This window comes from Rhipicephalus sanguineus, chromosome 1 (assembly GCF_013339695.2).
Source record: "Rhipicephalus sanguineus isolate Rsan-2018 chromosome 1, BIME_Rsan_1.4, whole genome shotgun sequence".
NCBI classification, from domain to species: Eukaryota; Metazoa; Arthropoda; class Arachnida; order Ixodida; family Ixodidae; genus Rhipicephalus; species Rhipicephalus sanguineus.
In genome coordinates, this window is record NC_051176.1 from 282,113,678 (window position 1) to 282,137,434 (window position 23,757).

Consider the following 23,757-nt stretch of genomic DNA (forward strand, 5'->3'; position numbering starts at 1 on the left):
GCAGCTACCAAATAATCTGCCTTTTGACACCCGGTTGCGTGAATGGCGGGGAAGAGGACCGAAACGCAGTGGACGAGGGTGCTGCATCCATTGCAGCTAACAGCGCGAAACACGTAGACGAGGAAGCAAGAAGTGGACACGGCACAGCGCTGACTTTCAACTGAATTTTTATTGAAGAACACGAAAACATATATACATCGAAAAGAGAACAACACGTGACTAACCCAGACTTGGCAATCTAAAATCAAATGACTCAGAAAAGCACACTGCGCATCTAAGCAAGCGGGTGCTGCAGTGGTGTGCCTGTCTAGTGCCTCCGATTTTTGCGTTTGGCCAGGCATCCCTTCAACATGCGAGTTATCTCCGTGGCTATCGGTCTATAATTTTTATTATAGCTCAGTTCAACAGCCGCCGTGCCAAGAACGTCTTTCATGCAATGAATGATATGCGTACACCCAACGCTACATTCTTGTTGCACCCGATGAGCCTGCCCTCGCCCCTACGACCTCAGTTGACCTTGTTCCTATTTGTGTACAACACGACAGTATCCTCAAGTGCTTGATGGAACGGCTCTTCAACATTGGCAATGAAGTGCTGATGAGAAAACAGGTAAGTCTGTCGGATACAGACATCGAGATGCAACTTTTGCTGAGTGCGAACAAGGGACTTCACTAAGTTTCGAATGTGTATCCAGGACCATAGGCATGCGCAGGGTTCTCCTTCAGGGGGGACGAAGGCGGGCGAAGGTTCATCGCAACGGCCCCCCTCCCTATTAAGTCAATGTACCGGGAAGACTGCGCCCCTCCCCCTCTTAGGTGACTAAAGGGTGCGGCCGCCCCCTGCTCCTCCCCCCCTGCGAACGCCTATGTCCAGGACATTATTTTCTACTCACACTACAATATAAATGAATCACCACTTATTAAACGCCTATGTATTGTTCCTTTCGGTGTGGTTTCCTGTGCAAGAAACTTATTTATATTGATGCATGTGTGGAAATTTCTATTTGAGTATCTGAAGAGCAGTATTCTGTTTGCGCATTTGAAGACTGACGTGGAAAGTGCGACGTGTGTTGCACTTGTAATAAACGAGCACAAAAAGTTGCAGTCAGACATATCGGTAGTATGGCCGGTGGTCTCTAAAAAAATTAGTCTACGAGCGTTTCTTTAGATTTCTTTGATCTACATATAACCTGCTGCCGGCAATGTCAAATTTGTAAAATATATGTAGCTCGATGTAAGCTTTAAATTGCTCACTTTATTTCGCCTCAGGATTATCTGGCAGTGACCGGCACTATACTTTTATTAAAAATTCAAATGTAACGTTAATGTAATATAACACATTCCAATTTTCTAAATGTAACTGGAACAAGTTCCTTTCGCATTAAAAGAACTTGTAACGGGAACTCCTTGCAAGATTGAGAAGTAACGAGGAACGTGTAAAACACTGCTATGAATCTACAGGAGTCAGGATGCTAACTTACCCAGATATGCTGACAGTGCTTCCCACGTTTGGCCAGAGCACCCTGGACCAGAATCCTTGCTCACCGTAATTGAGCAGGGCAAGGATGTTGCACCACTGCACACTCAGGGTAGGGTATGAATATGCCAGTGACAAGAAGTGCTGGTTGATTTCCTCGATACCGCACACCTCTGTACCCGCACTGGACTCCGCATGCACAGCCTGCATTGCAGCTGTAGCTACGCGGCAGAAACTACCTGTGCCAATGCATGAAGCAGAAAGAATAATGAGCAGCCAATTTAGCAATAGCTTTACAAAGATCTTCCAACTGGGCTGTTTAAATATTTATGTGACACATCTCTTGACTTTAAATACTCTATTAACCAACACAGATGGGAAATATGGCCATGATTCAACAACGGAAAGCCGAGAGAGCAGTTTTAAGGTGCTCTGTTTATGATCATGCTAAGGTGGATGTCAACGTTCATTTCGCAGAAAACAATAACGAAATATATTAAAAGCTACGTTAACTCATAACTGAAATATAATGTCTAAACAGCACTGATGGAAGTGCCTTCTCTACAGTCACACATCCTCTGTGCATGTGAAGCTTGTGTAGCAAATATAACAGGCAACAATATTCTGCAGGTGCCACCTTTTTTTATCTGTCTCAAGTTTCCCACAAGACCACATGGAACTATAACAAGCTCTGAATAATCTTCTGATGACCTTTCTGTTCCCTCATTGAGCACACACACAACTTAGAGCTCTAGAGCTATTGAGCTCACTCTCAAGAAATAGAGGAATGCTTAAAACTCTTGATAAAAGTTCAGTGCAATTATTTGTGGATCCTGCAATGTCTGCTGCTTAGCCCAGCCAAGGCTGCAAGCAAATACATTGGTCTGTGACAGTAAGCAGTAATGAAAAATGTTGGTAAACAAATTTGTTTCTGAAGCCTTTTCTATAGAATGTTGGTGAATGAAGTCTGCTGTAGTGCCCCTTGCACATGACAAAGTGTTTTTAACTTTGCAAGGCTTATCATCAATGTGTGAGACGTGTTAGTTACGAACCCCAGAAAGAGGACCACTTTGTGAAGGAACCATGAGGTCACTGGAACACCAATCAGTCTTTTCCAATGGTGTGCATTTGTGCATGTCACTTAGAACAGCAAGAAAAACTGTAACCTTATGCATAAGATTACCTCCAGCAAGCTTATTGTAAGCTGCAGTGGTGGCTTACAGAACCAAGCTGAGCAAAAGAGTGTCGGGATGTGTGTTTAGCAAATTAGAGCACAAGAAGGCACTTTCACTTTCGCAAAAGGAATGGAAATGGCTTGTTAACTATTGATTAACTGTCACAGAAATATGGCTTTGCAATATGATTTCACATCCACTCGTGCAAGATGTAGAGAAACACACAAGAAAATGAAATCCGTGAAAAGTCTATCACAGTGCTTATATGCGTAGGTGCAATAATTCAAGCCCAAGAAAGGGATAGCATTCATTTAGGATACAATCAACCTATGCAAGATATTGTCTGCACACAGTTCAACGGTATATATAATACATACACCCATACAGACAGACAGGTATAAAGTAGAGCTGTACGAATAGCAAAATTTTGGGTGCAAAGCGAATTCGAATATTGAAGTGTGAGTGTGAATCGAATCGAATATTTTTAGAATACTTCGAAGCGAAATTGCAGAAAAAAAAGTTAGATAGGATTCCTAATCATATTCTTATGAGATAGCAACATGAAAGTGTTTCTTTTCGCTAGGATGATGAAGCACTGGCGGGGTGGTGTTTCATAGTTGTCTTATCAAGAATGAGGCAATGTAGAGGCCGTATTGTATTTATGTACATGATTTGGTGCAACCAAAGTGTTGCCGACAACACTTTACACGTGATAGGCAAAGATGCCATTTCCTCAGCCTCTCCTCCTCTCTCAATTTCTGTGGAAGCCCAACTGTTGTGGCGGACAAAGGTGTGCTCCCTTCAAGTCCGGAGTTCCAAATCTGCCTCATAGACGTCGATATATAAGAACATGTGAAATTTTGGATGCTAAAAAGCTTCGGCTTCCAATTTTTCTGACTTCCTGCCCAAATTTCAGGTCCAAAACAGCATTAATTGAGCCCCCACCTCTGCCACATCTTTCATCTCCATGTTGGAACCAGCGTTTTCTTGAGTTAATACATTTGCGGCCGTAGCAGAGCTTGAAAGGCAGCTTTGCCGCAATACCGGGGTGTGATGAGGTGAAGCATATTGAAAATCTAGGGACCACTTCCAATCGATGTTGACTGTGTCTAGGCAAAGTTTGACCGTAACAGAGCTTGAAAGGCAGCTTTGCCACAATACGAGAGTGTAATGAGGTGAAGCATATTGAAAATCTGAAGGGGTCACTTTCAATTGGACGTTGACTGTATTTGTTTTTGGGAAGTTCGAATAGTAAAATTCCAGTGTGAATCAAATCGAATAGAAAACACTATTAGAAAAATATTCGAAATTTCAAATATTCACACACCCCTAGTAAAAAGATAAAGAGGACAGGACAAGTGCTGGCAAAGCAAGGCTTACGTAATCCTCTAAATTTTTTTCACTATCTAAAATTTCAACACTTGCTGCATTTTTTTTTTGTTTCTTTCCCTCTCCACATGCTTTTTATCTAGCTTGAGCTACCAGCTAATGTGTCCCTTCTGCCTTGTAAGGCATCATATATTGCACTAAATATTTAGCAGAAGTCAATCAGATATTTACTTTGAGGTATACTCTGTCTTTAAAATGAATTAATGTCCCAACCATAGTACTACTACTACTGTGGTTGGGACAAGAATTAACACAGCTTACAATAATAAGATAAATTTTTTCTAGACTTGGTTACATACTGTAAATGCTGCAGTACTAGTTAAAGTATAAGGATTAGCATTTTGTACTTCAATCATTTAGCACTAGTTTCAAAGAAGTTCTTACCTGACTGAAACATGTGTGTAAGGTAAAGCAACAGACTGGACATCTGCTGAAACGGGAAAACTGTGTCCGTGCCTGTGGGTGGAGACTGAAGCAGAATTTTGCAAAGATGCTTTCCATAGACATTGACAACTTGGATCAGGTACCTAGAATAAATGAGAAGCAGATTTAAAAATAATGCCAAGAAGCTCTCGAGTACGTTCAATTCCATGTTTAACTGGTGAAGTACTAACACCAGTAATGCAAATTTCTAGGAATGATCATCACACAAAATCATGAATGCAGACAACAACCCTAAACTGAAGGATTTTCGGCTTACATATGACAGCCATGTTCACAGCTTTCTCCAATGATGGCCAACCTGGTTATTGAACAAACCAATACTTTGCCTGACAGGGGAACGGAAGTAAAGAAATAAGCAAAGGTGATGGTCTGGCATGTGTACAAATTCGTTTACAGCAGTGCTTGTTATGGCACTTTTAGCTTGTAACTAACTACAGTAGAACCCCGCTGATACGTTTTTGAAGGGACCGTAGGAAATAAACGTAAGAGACGGGAAACGTAAGAGCCGAAAAACAGTAAAAACGGTAAAATATTTAGTGGTACAGAATTTTATTTCAATTCTTACGAGCAGCACGAAAATTGGCGCGCTCAGCCGCGATCTAGTCGATGGATAGAAACGCGGAGCTTAGGACGGCCTCATCCACAGAAATGTAATCAACGTATCTGATTTTTTTAACACCAACAGCTGTAGGCATGAAAGAACTAAGCACACGCAATCACGACCGGCGCGGCGAGTCCGAACGCGAACCGCACGCACGACCGTGAGCTCCAACCAGCTCGAACTCCTCCCGTTCTCCGACAAATAACGATGATGATGAGTCTACGCCAACGCGGTGGCAGAAGTAAATGCCAATCTCGAAGGCCTTGCTTTCGCAAGCAATTACGTCATACACGCCATGTTTGTGCAATACAAATCTCAAAGGCTATGCTTTTGTCAATAGTAATTGCCAATCTCGAAGGCCTTGCTTTCGCGAGCAGTTACGTCATAGACGCCATCTTTGCAATTTGAATCTCGAAGGCCATGCTTTTGTTTGCATCAATTGAAAGATTCTGTTGCTTGCGCCTCTCATGCGGCTAACATTACGGTCAAACGAGGCCAAGCTGCGTGAAAATGCACCATGGCCGCTCTCTTTGGTAGTCACTCGGTCGGCTCCGAGCGCACTTCGCGACGTATCATACGGGAACAGTCCGACAGTTACGACGTAACAGCGGGGTTCCCAATACATTGTATCCTATGGTAGCTATGCCAGGACCGGCGGAAAACGACGTAACAGCCGGGAAAACGCAGTAGTGAGGAACGTAACAGCGGGGTTCTACTGTATAGACTGAATGGAATAACAGCGCGTGGGTCAGGAAGAACGAGCAGAAGGGTAAACAGAGCACTGTGAACAAAGTGGCACTTTGTTTGTGCTTCTGCTTTTTTGTCCTGTCCCACATACTGCTATTTGATTTACCTTCAGCAAGTACCAACTGGCTCTATGTTAACTTCACCTCAGCTGTTCCGAGTCGGCAGCTTGCTCAACTTGTCGCTATCCCTTACACAGAGGTCTACCCACCTTGCTACAGCCTTTTCTATGTTGTCACCCAAACAATCGATGTCCAGTGGGTCATAGAGGGCCTCGGGTGCAAGAGCATGAGGGACTCGCAGGGGCAGCAGAAGGTCGGCCAATCGGGAGAGCACCACTTCCTCCTTCGTGTAGGCCAGCAGCACACGCAGGCTCATCAGCACTAGACACATCCAGCGTTCAGCCCGAAAGCTAGCCTGAGACTCGGCACCCACCTGTAACAAAGTGACCCCGTACCAAAAAATGCTTTCTAAGAGCCCAGCTCATCTCAATGGAGTTCTGTGCTGCAACCATGCATGCGTGCACAGTTTGCACCCTAAACAAAAAGTTTGGGAGTGTTTGTGTGCATCATAGAGTTTCATACTACTGTAGCTAGCTATTCATACTATCTGGTGCTGCCATCATACAACCATAACGGGAATGATGGGAAGTACAGGCTTCGGATCAGATTGTGTTAGCAAATTGTCTACAATTCTTTTATTTTTGCAGTTTTCATTTCACGATGGCAGCAACAGTTGTATCCTGCTGCAATGCAAGTCGTGTTCTCTGGAGTGGGCGTTGGTGTGCGGCACAAAGTGCTCAAGTGGTGCTTTTGTTGTTGAAACTGGCTGAAGTGCGCTAGATCTCTCGATTTGTGGCGATGTTGCGGCTTTGAAGGTTGCATTATTTTCTCAACATAAATGCAACTGTCCACAACGAGAAAAACAAGCTTGCGTGGCAATAGGCCTCCTTTGGGCCCATCATGTAGGCGTGAAGCAGGCGCAACAGGTCGTGCTAGTGATGTGCCGCACTAGCCAGGCGCCCGTGACGCAGAGCTTGGACATTAAGTCTGCATGCGTGCACGCTTCAGAGGAAGCAGTGTGTCAGCATACAATATACTAAAAGATGGATGGTTGGTTTATGTTGTTTAATGTCCCAAAGTGACTCAGACTATACTAAAAGATGATCACAGGCATCCAGCTGGCACCTTAGCCACTGAAGCATAATTGCTTGAATTCTCAGCAATCATGGTAATAGAGAGCCAATATCTATCATTGGCAAAAAAGTTTGCTGTTTTCTCAGAGTAGGTGTCATAGCCGACGAAATGTTTAGTATTTCTCCCAGAGACACAACACTTTTCGCTTGATATAGTATTTCTATTTCCATAAATAGATAATGCCCACTTTCAAGAGAAAAATGCACATGTTTATTTTCAATGTTGTAAACAAAAATAATTCATTACTTGGTACCGCCAAATCTAGAGCACAATTACAGAGCAATGCATACCCTGGTGGTTGAATATCTCCATCCTTCACTTCAATCTCCCAGTCACAAAAACTTTCTGCAATAAGTCTTACATACGGAAAAATGAAGTAAATTTTAATAGATAATTAATTCGTATCACTTTTTTTTAAAGCATACTAAAAGAATGCCGCAATTCTCAAGAACAAAATCCATCCAATGCAGATGCGAAGCCTGTACTTCCCGCCATTCCCACGGTGGTTGAGGTGCTGCTCAGGAAGACCCCCGCCCCTTCATTGACAATAGCACAAAATTTACCTCTAGTGTGTAATATTATAAAACTATGGTGTGCATCAAGAAATTTAATATCAAAATTTCAATTGCTGCAAACAGAGGTTATGAAAAAAACGGCATGGTTTATTTAAAAAGATGGAGCTTGCTCGCCTTTTATTTGATGCGTTTTGTGGCAAAAAAGAAAACAACTTTGTAGCAGCTCCTTTGAAGGTGATCATTTGGAGCAGTGCTGGTACAGCCCAAATATAGTAATTCCTCACTTAAATCATACATTTCCCACAAATATTGCTGTCAGAACAGAGGACTTTAAAAGGTTGATAGTTGCATCTCTAACAGTGGTGACAAAATGGACACATTTAGCTAGGGAAAAGAAAAAGATCAGCAAGCGTAGCGCTACTGCACGAGCGTAATTCGAGATCTGTGCAGCGCACTGCTAAGCATAGGAATACAGTCTCTGCTGTCCAATCTTTACATGCACACCATTAAAAATTGCAGGAATCTAGCAATGACCTTACTTTATTAAGAGAACTTGTAATACGTTCAAACTACTAAGATTCATCAAGCAGTAAAAGCACGGGGAAAACTAAACTGAACCACTAATGCTTTCTGCAACACTATACCTATCCAAACACTATAAGAAATCCTTAAGAGATGCAATACTGTATGTGGGGGCAATCAGAATGACTGAAACATAAGTCAATACAGAGAAGGGCACATGAATATAATTGTGGAAAAGTGGTACAAATAGCACAGTTGCATTGCTACTGATGGAAGTGTATATTACGTGCTTTAGGTGATTGCCCCATTACCTTTAGCGTGAACCACTTTCTAGTCAAGAAATAAATTTCAAGTCTAACAAAGCATGAAAACAAAAAACAAAATAAATTTGTTGGTAACGGACGAACGTTACTCACTGAATCCGTGGGGCAAACAAAGAGAGCTTTGAGCAAAATGTCGACGGGCCGGAATACACTAGGTGATACAGCGTCAAACAGCCTTTGCAAGACACTGAGTGAATGCCTGGTGTCCAAGTGGACCTGGAAATGACAGGTGGTATACAAGTTACAAAAGCATGTGAAATAAATCCATGCTTACTGTTTTTTTTAGTGGTAAACATTGACGATGATCCACTGTCTGTGCACAAAATGTGTTTATTTAAGAGGATGTGAATGTGCAAGCCACAGTAAAATAAATTTAGATGAGCCTGGATAAGAGTAACCGACTGAGGGACTATTGTTTTTGTTTTTTTGTACTGGGGGGGGGGGGGGGGGGGCAATTCCATGCTAGCTTGTGTACACTTCTCTTGACCCATTCGATGCCAATGGTGTAACTGCACGTTTTCCTCTCTCTGCACCTGCTGGTTTACTTAATTAATTAAATAAATAAATTAACATATAGTACTGCAGCCCTAATTTAGGGCTACAGCAGGAGTAGAAAATGTTACACAATACAGCAAGGTAAGAATGCAAATGCAACCAAATAAGTAAACCAAAAAGCCATGGAAATCAAACAGATACACAAAATAAGGATAACACAAATGAAGCAATTTACATATAGCCAAGGTGCTTGCCAGTGGCAAATAAAAAATTGTTTAGTAGTAAGGAACAAATGGTACTGAGCAGAGAATTCCAGAGCTCTATTATGTGTGGGAAAAATACTGCAATTTGAATGTGTCAGCTAGGATGACCACCTTCTAACTAGCATAATTTGGCACACACTGACTGATGGGGGATTGGGGGGGGGGGGGGGGGAATTGACACAGCATGATGAGAAACTAACTACAATAATTTATTTTTCAACTTTTGGCATGAAATTTTCTCTTGCAATATTTTGTCATCTCTGAAACAAGGAAATAGAGTAACTGATACAAATTGAAGTTCAAATACATATCTGTGTACACAGATATATTTTATACATCACTGTAATATGCTCTGACATGAAACAGACTTATACCAAGCTAGTGGGGTTCCCAAAGGTCAGAAAGCTTGGTACAGGGGAAAAAGACTTGTAAAATCCTGAGCTTTCCCGGAATGGCGTGGAAATTCGAAATTAGCAGAGAAATCAGAGGGGGAGCTTGCTCGGAATTTTATGGTATTTACAGAATTACTTGCATTCAAGGCCAAGTCAAATGGTTAACATTTCGAAGACTTTTGCACACATACAGAAACAAAAGGGGACAGCACCTGTGTGCGCGACATCAGTGGTAAGATGACGTCAATGAGCTGCCTAGAAAACTTCTTCCACCTGTCCTCTCCTTCCTGGTAGCTGTGGTGAACCACTGCCAAGAGGAGCTCCAATACCTAGAGGAACCGCCAGTTGGAAAATCAAATGAGACGCTGAGATGAGTAAAATGTAAAGGGTTCATCCAAGGGGTTCTTCCCTCGTTTTCTAAACACAAAGCTTTATGAAATGTAATGTGCTGCATCAAGTGAAATTCGTGTCTCCAAGGCTGCTTACAATATTTATATTAAAACATGCACCCTGAAGTCAATTTTAGGAACTGAGAAAAATCACTTGTACTCCTAGAGCATGTATTTAAAAAAGAACAGAGGCCGGACAAGCGAATTTCTTGACTTGATTTTTAAACTGTCTTCTTGCTTTCCTTTTCTTCAGAAAACCAGGTCAGATTAACAATATCGGCTTACATGTTCAGAGTCCTTTCTGTTTTTGTTCCCCCTACTTACTGGAATGAAATAACTAACAGCACTATATACTACTCCCCTGCCCATTCTCATGCTGTCTAAATTACATCACACACTAACACACAGTTTAAACAGTTTGACTTCCCACACCCTACTCTATAATCACCTTCTGAATTGTGAGTGAAGGAGAGTGAGCTATATAGATTCTACCAAGGAAAGCAGTTGCTGCTCTACCGAAAACAAGGTCCCGAGCTGACAGGGCTGCAGCAACATCCCTTGTTGAACCACAGTTGATAACTTCCAAGTCTCCTTCTTCCCAGGAGACTGTGTCACCTCTGACAGAGGTGACATAGACTCTGTCACAACTGATGGCATATTTGCAACATTGCTACTAACAAAATGCACTGCAGACATCTTTAAAGCCTTGTGCATATTAGTCGAGTAATCCTACATGTGGGCTTTACACTATATTAAAGGGACACTAAAGAGAAAAACAATTTTTCTCATATTAGTAAAGTACTCTTTCACGATACCAAAAACACCACGCTTGCTGCGAGAAGACGCTTAGTAAGTGAGAAAACGCGCGAAAATAAAATGTGGGTGGCGACGCCACCTTGAAGTTTCCGCACCATTTGCCGTAACGTCACTTGTTTTGACGGCGCCTGCTAGGGACTACGCAGTTCCTGGTCGGTAAAAATGAAGTACATTGTCCTCTGAGGGGGCCATCGACTTAACATACCAAGGTTGGGGTAATTTTGTTGAACCAACGGCGCCAAAATACGACAAATACACTTTGAAATCCGTGATGTCACGTGGGGAGATTTCGGCGCGAAATTTAAAAATGAAACTTTAAACTTGATTTTCTTTTCTATTAATAAAGCTATGACAGCAAAATTAACGACATAGAGTTCTCAGAGTACAATTTATCGATCTAGGCCGATTCATTGTTTCTCTTTAGTGTGCCTTTAACCCTTTGAGGGTTTTCGCCGTACATGTACGGCATCACCTAACAGGCATCAAAGGGTTTTCGTCGTACATGTACGGCGTAGCCTGTATGTTTAAAACGCACGCCTTTTCGATCATTTCTCTTGCTTGGCATGTGCTGCGACGCTTCGGGAATACGTGGAATTTTTTTCATGCGCCGATGTCTCTCTGTTGTTTTTTTCCTTTTTCTTTTTTTGCTTTCCGAAACGGCGCGGCGGCTTTCAATTGCGCCTGAGAACGCGCGGACGTGGCACGGCTGGTTTCGGTTTCGTCCTTCGGGTGGTTATCGCTTCTCGCGCCCGTAAAGCTGATGGCTGTGTGGTTTCTAATCTCTCAAAGGTGACCGCTTGTGACTCTGTCATTTATTGCTCCCCGGGTGCGATTACATCTGTTTCCGTGCAGCGCTAAATTAGAGCACTGCACGGGCTCGGGCCTACCCGAAAACCCGGGCCCGGCCCGGCCCGTGGGCCGGGCCGGGTAAGGTAACTTTCACGGCGGGCCCGGGCCGGGCTCGGGCTAGAAGCTCCGGGCTTAGGGCCGGGCCCGGGTTTCAGGTGGCGGGCTCGGGTCGGGCCGGGCTGGGACTTTTCTCCGTTTTTAAAGGGTCACTAAAGTGAAACACTGCATCGGTTTAGACCGATAAAGTGTACTCTGAGAACTCGCATGTCATTAACTTCGTCATCATAAGTTTATTAATAAAGGAGAAAGTCAAGGTCAAAGTCCCATTTTGAAATTTCGCCCTGAAAACTCCGCGCGCGACGTCACGGATTTCAAACTGTATTTGTCGTATTTTGCGGACTTTGGCTCAAAGAAATTTCCTGAAACTTGGTATGTTAGGTCCATGGCCCCCTCAGAGGTCAATGTATTTCATTTCTACCGATTAGGAACTATGTAGGCCCCTGTGGACACTGTCGGAATCTATGACGTCACGGCGTCTGCTGCGCGAACTTCAAGGTGGCGTCGCCACCCGCATTTTATTTTTGTACGTTTTATCGCTTACCAAAAGCCTTGTCGTAGCGAGCGCCGTGATTTTGGAATTGTAAAAGAGTAATTTACTGATTACTGATAAATCTGATAAATCGCGTGTACGTGCATGTGCCGCTTCAGGAACAATGTACCGCGTCATGATCCAGCTCAAGTTCATCGGTCGCCAGGGGTCAGTGGTAGCTTGATTCTCTACTGAGAGTCTTCTGCCGCATGAACAAATGCATCTAGACGAGACGCCATGCTGACGGCCGACAGTGGTGATGTGGTAGACTAAATACACTTCATTGATCGGACTGACCATAGGCATATGTCATTTAAAGGGGGGCGCCAATTTCACCTTTACCCAGTCGCACCTTTCACGTCCTTTTTTTAATGCGCAGGCTGCGGTCAAATTTGGCCCTCCCAAATGGAGAACCCTGGGCACGCCTATGGGACTGACCTAACTACTGACAGGCTGGACAACTGACTAGCCATACTGACTGAATTAGTGAATGAAAGGGCTGACTCATTTTCAGGACTGGACCGTTCTACTGGCTGAGAGACTGCAACAGACTCCCCAGGCCATCTGATTGCCCTGAAGGGATGCATTGGCTGTCTTGACTGAACTCACTAGACTACGGTTAACTGCCTAAACTGGCTGGAGTGTTTGACTGAACGTTTGACCGAATAACAGACCAATATTCATTACCAGCCTTTTTAGACTGATAGGCAGACCGAGTGATTATGATGAATCAGATTATGATGAATTACTGATAAAATCGTTCTTCTCTTCAGTGTCTCTAAGTTTGTTCCACATACGTTGTGCATGCATATAAGTTTCACAGTTTATCTCGAAAAAAGAAAACGCTTTTTTTATGTGGGGCAAGCTATTTGGAGAAGTTTTATGAGGGACAAGTACTGAACATCTTCTGCTCCTTGCATTTGGGGCTACTTGACTTATCTGAAACAGGCGAGCTAAAAGTAAATAGACCAGGCGCTTACATGGTTAACATATCGCTATTCTGTGCTTTATTTGCATTCGCTATTATTTTATATCACAAATGTTATTCTGTAATAGCAGTATTAAATGTAGTATAATAAATTTACAACTCGCAAGATCACAACTCTGTGATCGCAAGAGCAATCAGAGAGCTCCAAAACGGGGAAACGTTCTTGAAAGGTCCAGCCCTCCACTTAAACGAAAGAGCTGCACGAAGTCTCGTTACATAGAATTCCTATAAAGACATTCTTTTTTCTTGGTTCCGTTATGACTTCCAGTGGTCATGTGACGCGAGATAGACGTGCGCAGCCTGCTTTGTGTGCCCACATTCTTAACGTCTGAGCTTTCATCTTGCTCTCAAACTGACCTCAGCTAACGAGCCCCATTCACGAAAATTTACTGCCGCAGGGGAAAGGACAGTGACGAAGATAAGGGCGAGGGGGGGTTAGGTCGTGCCAAATGTCGGCTAACGTTGCCATTTGAAAGATCTTTTCCATATCTCCTATATGGATCATTTCTGAAGGGTATTCGGAGGCAGAATTCCAACAACATATATGGATACCTATCTCCAAAATAACTAAAATCTGGACGCCGATTCTGAAATGTAGAGTTTTGTTTAACGGTTATGTATCAACACATGGTGGCTGCAGGGGGTACGTGCCTCACGAAAAAAAAATGCTATAGCCCTGTCATGACTGTGTATCTTAAGAACGTACTTATAAAGAACAAGAATGGGACGAAGACAGTCATGTGCGGGCCGCGTGTTTGAGGCCCCTTCGCTATCCGCCTCGTGCGCTGCTGCTTTGAAACGGACAGGTGGCGCCATCTACGGCAAAAGTGGCAAAACACAGATGTGCCGGTGGCGCCGGCTCACGGTTGACCGGTTCACCACTGCAAACTAGGTTAATCACCATGGCGGACCGCAGTGATAAGCGGTCGAAAAAGGCCACTTCTGTGTATTGTTGTGTTGGAGAGTGCCACAACAGCTATAAAAACACCGCAGGAAAGCTGCCAAAGGTGATATTCTACTGATTCCCCTGGAGGAAGTACGAAAATGACAGAAGAGGACAGTGGATCAGGGCTGTGCAACGAACAAGGTAAGCGGCCGTTCTCTTTGTTGCTCTCTGGTAGATTATTTTTATATGATGTATTTCGTAATGTGATCAAATGTATTCCTTTCTTTTAGGCTGGAGAGGCAGCTTTGGCAGCCTGTGCGGGGCGAGACTCGCATATGCAGCGCGCACTTCGTGGGAAACAAAAAGAGCTCCGCTGCGATGCACCCTTCTTATCTGCCAACGATATTTCCGTCGTGCGGCGGAAGAAGCAACGGCGTTTAACCGCGAAAATAAACGAATTAAGGCTCGTGGTCCTACATTTAGAGAGCACTGAAACACAACCGCAAAAACGCCCAAACCTATTGACAATGCACGACCACAGCAAGGGTCCCACCAGCGCAACGCTGCACTCGCAGCTCGTCGGCTCGTCTGAGCCTCTGAGCGCTCCGCGAACAGCCCTGCGCGCTGCTACGCTAACGAAAAAACAATATAAAAAAGCAGAGAGAGGTTAACTAACGACATTGCAGAGCGGTGGAAGCAAGAAGAGGTGTTCCATCGTCGGTGTGGTGTGTTGTCAACAGATGGCGCTAGTTTGTTTCTGCGCAACGGAATTGCAAACTTCAATCAAAATGCATGGGATCCTATGGGGGGTTGGGAGAGGGCACATCTTCCTTTCTCCTCGCTAGTCACCAGGGGAGCCGAGCGGTGGCGCCACCATACCGATGCACGAGGCGGATATAGTGCGCGAGCTACATGATACTGCCGCAAAGCGCTGAAACGTGCAGGAATAGCATAGGCCCATTAAACAAGGTGTGGGGTAAAGTATATTCGCTTGACGAAATATCTGGCTTGAAAAACGACAATTAAGAATTGCGGGCGGGGTGATATCCCTTTATCTCGAACCATATGCATCCAATGAGTAAGCTTCGAGAAGCTTATTCGCACCTTTATTACCACACTTGTAACAAACCCCGAAAATTGATGGAAATCGCTTCGTCCACCTCATGCCAGTTTTACCTGGGTAGTCCAATGACCACCTTCTACCAGTACAACATCGCTAGGAAGGCATACACCATTATAATATGGAAATAAAAGAGTACGGTGCAAACCGTGCATAACATACACTGCTGAAAACTTCGAGAAGCCCTCGAAGAGGAGTTTTACAGATGACATTGAAGAGTGGTGCGACGTTCGAGGACAAGAGAAATGAAGGGGTGAGCTGGACAGCTATGTTCATTCTGCAGAGGTCCACCGAAGGTATTCTAAATTTGCTCCAGTGGTGGAAGTAAAGAACAACGACTGCCGACGCTTTAGAATTCGCAAGGTAGATGTGTGCCCCTGCGGCTAACGCAAGCAGTGCGAGCAACTTTTAGCGCGGCAGGATAGGTGATGCAACAGCGTATGGTGTGACTATAAAGCCGGAAACTCTTGACAATTTCATTTTTTGCACAATAACACGTGAAGAAATAAACTATAAAATATGCCACAAAAAATTATAGACTGTATACACTAGCAGTGGTGTGATATTTGCAAATAATATGCCATGCCAAATAGTTTTTTTTTCTTCCTTTTTGATGCTTCTACGTATTTCTAAAACTGCACGGAGTGCACGCGGTTCATTATAATTATCTATAGGTCTGTGTATTTACAACAAGGTAATAAATTTGGCTTTCTTCGCCTATTTCTCTTCCTGTGGCAAGGTGCTATTATGCTGAAGACAGGTTCTACTTATCCAGAAGGGTGCATGATCGGCTTTGTCGTTACAGCGTGCTTTAAGTTGCAACATAGAGTGCAACAAAAACAAAGTGAAGAGGGCGTTCTGTTCTCTGTCTCCTATTTTTAATGCGCTCCTCATCGAAACTGAACTCATTATACAAATCACTTTCCTTGATACAATATTATCTGCTACAAAACGCCCTTGATCCCCATTGTATTTGCAGAAAAAATAGGTATACATTATACCACTGCTGAACAAACATCCATTGTGCCCAATGTGTCCGCTCAGCTGTTTCCACCGTGAGCCCCTTTAACGAGAAATTACCGTAGGTTAAAGTATAATTGTTAGCGAAACATGTGCAAAGAAAGCGTAGATATTTGCCAATTGAAACACCTTCCTGTCCATTCCATGTTCGGGCAACACCACCTAGATTCGTGGTTCGGGCCCCTGTCGGGCCCGATTTGCGGTCGGGTCGGGCCGGGCCGGGTAGGTGAAATTTTTTCTCGGGTTCGGGCCGGGCCCGGGTCTCGCGTATGAGTCACCGGGCCGGGCTCGGGCGGGTAAATTTGAACGAGTTCCGGGCCCGGGCCGGGCCCGGGCCGAGAATCACGGCCCGTGCAGTGCTCTACGCTAAATTACACAAACGGTGCGACTGTAGCTGCATTTCCTATTTTGGGGAGCACGAACATTTTTTACCAGAAAAGTACTCTGGTGCACTTATTTTTGCATGTCTGTCAGCTGTGTTTAATACAATGCATATTTTTATTTATAAAAAATCGTATAAGTATTTTTTTTAGGATTTCGCTTGATGTTACTACGATAAACCATGTGTATGCAACAACAAAAGCGATTTTCTTGTCACTTTACGGACACGCAAAGAAATTTTAGACAATTTTTTTCTGAAATAGAGTTGTCTGAAGAATTTATTTTAGCAATAAAAAAATTACACATTATTTGGACTGCATTTTGCGAAAAAATTCGGCCCTCAGAGGGTTAAAAGGAACACTAAAGAGAAACATGAAGTTGAGCTGGAATGAAAGAGGGGTCTTCGAGAATGCATGCAGTTTTTGTTTGGTGCAACAAGATGACTTATTAGCACAGAAATTCACAATCAAAAACCAAATATCTCTTCCTCATTTCTCTCACCCCGGAATTGGTGTTGAAGCAGTGTCGTCACGGATTTCATTGCCCTCAGCAAATCAGAGGGCACTATCATACATCACCGTGTGTGCAAACAACGACTGCATGTCCTTGCAACGAAGATCTCACCAGGGAACCAGGATCGCATTTCAGCAAACTCACATGAAAAGTGCGCCTACGGAAAGCGAAGCCTCCTGTTCATTAACGGACGGTGAGGTGTCTGGTTTCCAAATGCTTTTTATGTACAGGTGTATTCCATTTTGCGTTTTTATTAATTGCCATGAATAGCTCTCGACCAACTGTGGACGAACTGCATTTGTATCTCTGATGTCACGAATGTCTAGTGCGGAAATTTCAAAGGAGTGTCAGCACCTATTCTTCAGATTTTTGGTATTTCAACACTTACTAAAGTTCTGTTCGCAGTAAGTATGGCACAATTGTGATCATAATACGATAATCTGCTGTTAAAGCTCAACTTCCCGTTTCTCTTTAGTGCTCCATTAAGTATGTAATAGCCAGAAAAGATTACGGAGAACAAACCCCGGTTACTATCTAAGAAGGCATTTAGCATGGTTTGAGAGGTTGTTGTTGCACTATGTGTTATCGGTGGTGCTCTTCCCACCACTGATCAAAGGAGCCGAAACACAAGTGCTGTAGGCTCACCACATTGCGCCTTTCCTGCACGCAAAAACCAACTCGGGCTTTGAGCAGCCCTTTCTTGAAAGAAAACTAAAAGCAAACATTACATCGATTTGCATTGTTAAAATACTATTCCAGGTACCTCGCAGGGCTTGTTAAGAAAATGCTTAATTTGAGAAAAAATTGCGCTTCAATGGTCTGCATACTACAAGAGCAATCCAAATCGCCTGCCCCTGAGCAGGGGAGAATGATGTTACATACACCATGACCACCCTTTAGTGCCCAACAAGCTGCACTAAAACATGGGCAGAAAGCAAGCTGACGGTATGACATGGACGCCCCATTACCTCTTACTTTCAGTAAGAGTGAGTTTAGTGACCGAGCAAAGCCAGCAAAGCGACGGCAATGGTAAAAACGTGCTGAGAGTGTCCATATAACTGCTATCACAATAAAACATTTTCTTAAATAAAATCAAATAGAAATGCATAGCTAACATTTCATTCCACCTTACAGTGAACTGTAATGACACTTTTATTACGAGTAGTTGAGTACTAGTGACAGAACTGTACTGAGTTTGTGCTATGTCATTGGGCAAGTACTAAAGTGTTCCGCTGGAGTCGCATTTTGTGTTCTACATTTGCTTTAATATCTCGATTACTAAAGGGCTGTTGGTGTTAATACTGATATTTTAGAAGGTCTCATGCATTAATCTATAAGTGTAGCCCAAATTGTTATCTACTTTTAGAGTCTCCTTAAGGACCAGCTCAGAACCTCGCACAGCGTGTCTGCTGCAACAAGAGATGCAGCATTTGGAATGAAAGCATCTGTGTCTTCAACCAGAGGCACAGCATCTCAATGACACCATTTCAAAAAGGCAGCTGCTCCAATTATATGAAATTGAGAACACTTTTTTTTGCCGCTGTACAGTATAGTGTGGTACCAAGGTACTACCTGTACCGATACAATGGCACTGGTGATACCTGTAGCACTGGTACCTGTGCACGATGGCACCACATTATTGTGCTGCTTCTATTGTTGGAGTAGACTGTGCTATCTTTAGTACCAGTCCGTGAAGGTGGCTCGAGAGGGATGCAAAACTGCCGTTAGCTCCCAAAAAATGCTAAATGCATCAAAATCCTTTTATACCACATCAAGTGAGCACTAAAGATGCTACAAGTCTAATGTAGCACCTATGGTTACACACCTCAGGGTACTGAATAAGCCGCAGCAAAACTGAAACGACGACTTCTCGCTGAGTCTCCAGCTCCTTCCGTGAATCTGTTCTATTTGCGCTCGGTAGTAAGAACAGGTCCTCCACAATGGCCTGCAATGCTGGAATCACTGCAAACAAAATTAGGCCTAGAATTGTTCACTGAAAGCTACGCAACTCCACACAGTCTATTCAAGTATACACAGCAATGTGTGGGAAGTTATAACAATAACCCAACCATGTGAGAGAGCAGGTGTTAGTGAACATGTTAACTACATACAAATGCGAATACAGGGTGGTTTTTTTTTATTGTGACTGCACAGATGCTTACGTTCAATAATAATATCTTCACACTGCAGTGAGTGCTCTAACTACACATTAACAGCTGGAAAGAAGGACTTCATGAGTTGGCCCTGCACCGTACAGTTGCAGCCTTGTAGAAGACAAGAGCACTTGTCGGAACGATGGCTCCAGTCACACCCCTTGCTCAAGTATTTTTCATCTGTACAGTACACAGTACCAATATGCATAAAATCTTCAAGAGGGGGGTCAGGACATCCAAACATCTCACCTGGATTCGGGCATGACTGCATAAGCTAGAAACAGCACACATAGAAGACCACCTTGGGGCAAAGTACACAAAAGGCCCTAGCTAGTGCTGCAATTAGCAACGAAATTTTCACTTAAAGGTACCCTGCAACACTTTTTGAACATCACCTGAAAACGTTGCCGATCTGAACCCCTCATATACATCATAAAAGTTTCCCATAAGCTGCTAACCCATAAAACGCAAAAGTATCGAAAGGTGGGCTAGTTGGTAATTCATACTTCTTCAGCTTACTGGGAGTGCGGGAACACACAACAGACGAAGGAAGAGCGCTCGTGTTCTGTGGTTCTTCCTTCGTCTGTTGTGTGTTCCCGCGCTCCCAGTGACCCATATAACAAAATTTGTCTATTTCTGATAACCCAATTCCTGCAGTTTACAAAACCGCAACATCTACTAGAGATTTGCAAACTTTGTGCTTCAGTCTTTTTGAAACTTTCAGATTTTCAATGCTGCTTTAAACCTACATTGCAATAAATAAAAATTACAGCTCCTACAGTCGGTGAGATTAAGCTTTCCCTAAATTGTAGCAAACTTCATTTAGATTGGTTCAGAAGCTGCATAATGAAAGTATTTTACCATTTAACATTTATATGAACAGCAGAATTGGAGTTGGCCACAAAGTAAAGCTTTCTCTTAAAGGGGCCCTGCAACACTTTTTGAGCATGGTCAGATGTTATGGTGATGTTATAATACAAAATTACTGCATCATAAATACAAAGTCTACAGCCATTGGCTAATTTGAGCATGGTGAGCTGCATAGTTACAGCGGCCGTCATGGGATGCCGCCATGTGCTCGCACAGCGCACTCGCGAACACACTGAAAGTAAGGCACGCATTCAAAGGAAAAAAATGAAAAGAAAGTGCTCAAGATCATGGCGCACACTGACGAACGAACGTAGCTTCTTACCCCCCTGTCACTCCCCTTTGAATAGCTTTCAGCATGCTCGCTGGTACAAAAGCAGAAAGCGCTTAAAGCGTGCGACAAGTCCCTGTAACTCTGCTTGTACTTGGCGGATTTTAAACATTTTTGCGGCAGTTGATTCATGAGGTAATAAACTTCTTTCATGAAGCCATCAAAAGATTACTTGGAAAAGTGTTGCATGGCCCCTATAAGAAAATGCCGCAACACGTGACCAATGTAGTGCCCACTCATCATCTCTTGACTGACTATTTGCATACAAGGGTGAGCCATTCAGGGAATGTGCCCAGAGACGGATGCACATCTGCTTGGTCACTCTCTCCAGGCATCCACACTGCATGTGCATAACCTCTCTAGTAATTCCAGTAGCTACTACATGTTAGGGTACGGGTGTCCCTCTTAACATATTCAAGTTCTGCACACTACAAGGCCCTGTGAATGAATAGAACATGACAACAATTTGAAAAGCTACATTAGTTTCAGCAATAAAAGATTTAGATGCTAGTATGTTGAACCTCAACTAGCTCTCCAGAGCATTTTCAATGCCAAGGTATTATCTTTCAGCATGTCAGTTACTTGAAAGTTCAATCAGGCTTTTTTTGGAAGTGCTCAGTCTCACCATATCTGTCAGGTGGCTGACCACTGGCCATCAGGCGATCACAGAGCTGTATGATTTCCGGCATACTGATGACAGGCTTGGAATGGTAGCGCTCGTATGACAGCAGTACCAAGAAGTAGAAGATTTGTGGAATGAGCACTTCAGCATTTCTGCAATGAAGCCAAGAAAAATATGGCTTTTTCCAGCCACCAACAACTGACAAAGAAAAAAAAAAAGTTTATAAATGCGAACATACTGGATCTGGCCTTCTTCGATGAATTCAAACTGTTTGATGACAAAGCCTATAAATATTTGATCCGAGTCGAGCAGGCAGTAGTTGACACGGAGGTGCACCAGTTGAGCCAACAGGTCGAGAACACTAGCCTGAAGATGGGAGCTGCTTGACACTGTGTACTGCTTGAGTGCCTGGGCAGGAAGGAGTCGGGATAAGAACGGATACCTTGGGTCTCAACATCCAGCATGCAACTGCTCTCACCTGAAGGACCACAGGTTCAAAAAGGCGTATATGAGCTGCCAGTACTGCTTTCCCTCTCTTGTTGCTGGGTTTCAGCAAGGCAGAAATCTTCTTTTCACAGCCTCGCCTCATCCAGCTGAGCCAGCTGCATAATAATAATAATATCTGGGGTTTAACGTCCCAAAACCACGATATGATTATGAGAGACGCCGTAGTGGAGGGCTCCGGAAATTTCGACCACCTGGGGTTCTTTAACGTGCATCTAAATCTAAGTACACGGGCCTCAAACATTTTCGCCTCCATCGAAAATGTAGCCGCTGCGGCCGGGATTTGATTCCGCGACCTTCAGGTCAGCAGTCGAGCGCCATAACCACTAGGCCACCGTGGCGGGGCGAGCCAGCTGCATGACTCAATATGCTTACTTTTGCAATCATCGTTCAAAATTAGGGGTGTGCGAATATCAAATTTTTCGAATACGAATCGAATACGAATATCCACCTTCGAATATCGAATCGAATATCGAATATCAAAGGAAGAATGCCTCCACAGTAACAATATCTTATTTAACATGTAGCTATTTGAAAAAAAGAAAACATTAACAGCCTGACTGGCAACAAAACATACACTGCTATCTCCAGCACACAATGTCCAGGCTAGCACAATGCGCATCACAACGCAAGCAAATATCACGGCACAATGAAAGTAATGACTAGATGTTATCATGAAGAAATATGAGTTGCTCCTCATGATCAGGCAGCAGGCGCTCCCTTCTAACAGAGACAGCCCCCCCCTGACACTGAAAAGGCACGCTCGCTTGGAACAGAAGTGGCTGGTATAGGGAGGTACATGGGGCAAAGCTTTGTCAGACTGGGGGATCTGAAGCTGCCTACAGTCCGCCACCAGTCACATGGGTCACTGTCTTTCTTCAGAAGTGGTCCCGCATAGTGAATGAGTGGTAGTGCGGCACGTTACAGCCGCATAATATTGAAAATGTACGGTTACATGATCGCCAACAGCGCTGCACGTCGGAGATGCACCAGCAGTAAATCATACGTATTGGGGCGGTCGTCGCAGGCAAGATATCGTGCCTCCGTGTACTTGCGATGTTTATTGCTCCTCTCGGGAACGTTTTTAGCGATACGAACGCAGCAGAAATGTGGAAGACGAGTTATTTTATGGACGATAATCGAATTGCATATTCGAATTTTCCCAATATTCGAAATTATCGAATACTATTCGAAACTTTTCGAATACACGATTTTTTGAATCGAATACGAATATTTCAAATCTAATATTCGACGAAATATTCGAAACTTTCGAATATTCGCACACCCCTATTCAAAATTCATCATATTGATAGCAAAGCAGCTCACATGCAAGATTCACATCTCATGTACGCAAATTCCTGTAACGCACTGCAGTCTAAAATTCTGATAATGGTTAAAAAAAAAAGGTGATTCAAAAGGCAGCAACAAAGTGTTGGTGCAATAACCCACTACCCAGAAAAATTGACCTTGATGTCAGAGACCCTAATCAAAGTCACACAAGTCTATGGGAGCAGAGAAATTATGCATCGGCACATAAATATCAATTCAACCACAGTAAGTTAATAAACATATAGTGCGCTATTTCAAATAAGAATAAAAAAAGGCACTTCCCACTGCCATAAAACTGCAAAAGCGTGGAATCAGATTTTTTTATTTGACGAAATTTTGTGTTTCAGAATTGCACCTTGTGCTACAGAAACGTCACTGTAGAGTGATCCATGTTAATTTCATTTGCAGGGGATTCTTTAACATGCACCAATAATCAACACAGATGCTTTTGCATCTGTCTTTCAGCAGAATGAGGCTGCCAAAGCTGAGAATTCAAACAGAAACTCAATGCTCAGTACAGTGGCGTAGCCAGGGGGGGTGGCACACTGGTCCCAGTGTGGAATCAGATTTTTTTCCCATGGAATATAGAGCACAAAATGACACTCGACCCCACTTATCTGCCCAGACCCAATGTCGGATCAAAGAGGTGGCCCCCTGGAAAAAAATTTCTGCCTACGCCACTGGCTCAGTAGCAGTATGGTATAGCCACAGAGCAACTGCAGCAAGTACAGTATCAACAGAAAAACATTGGCACAAGTGACCGGTTGCCTGAGTGGCAAGATTGCGACACGTGGCGCTGTGTTTTTTCCGAGCGCCCCGATATTGAGAGTGCCAAGCACATTTCATTTTTCAAAGCAGGGGTGGC

The 23,757-nt window shown here is 43.5% G+C and overlaps 1 protein-coding gene across 1 annotated transcript in view; it reads right to left on the reverse strand.

Moving 5' to 3' along the window:
• The window catches only part of LOC119379130 (huntingtin), a 196,346-nt gene that overhangs the window by 77,654 nt on the left and 94,935 nt on the right, over positions 1-23,757 (reverse strand). Inside the window, exons 25-33 of the mRNA XM_037648317.2 lie at positions 21,538-21,661; positions 21,298-21,467; positions 21,063-21,211; positions 18,912-19,048; positions 9,748-9,864; positions 8,479-8,601; positions 6,041-6,264; positions 4,425-4,567; positions 1,481-1,715 (exon numbers count right to left, since the gene is read on the reverse strand). Coding sequence (XP_037504245.1) covers positions 1,481-1,715; positions 4,425-4,567; positions 6,041-6,264; positions 8,479-8,601; positions 9,748-9,864; positions 18,912-19,048; positions 21,063-21,211; positions 21,298-21,467; positions 21,538-21,661 — 1,422 coding nt within the window. The remainder of the gene's footprint in view (positions 1-1,480; positions 1,716-4,424; positions 4,568-6,040; positions 6,265-8,478; positions 8,602-9,747; positions 9,865-18,911; positions 19,049-21,062; positions 21,212-21,297; positions 21,468-21,537; positions 21,662-23,757) is intronic.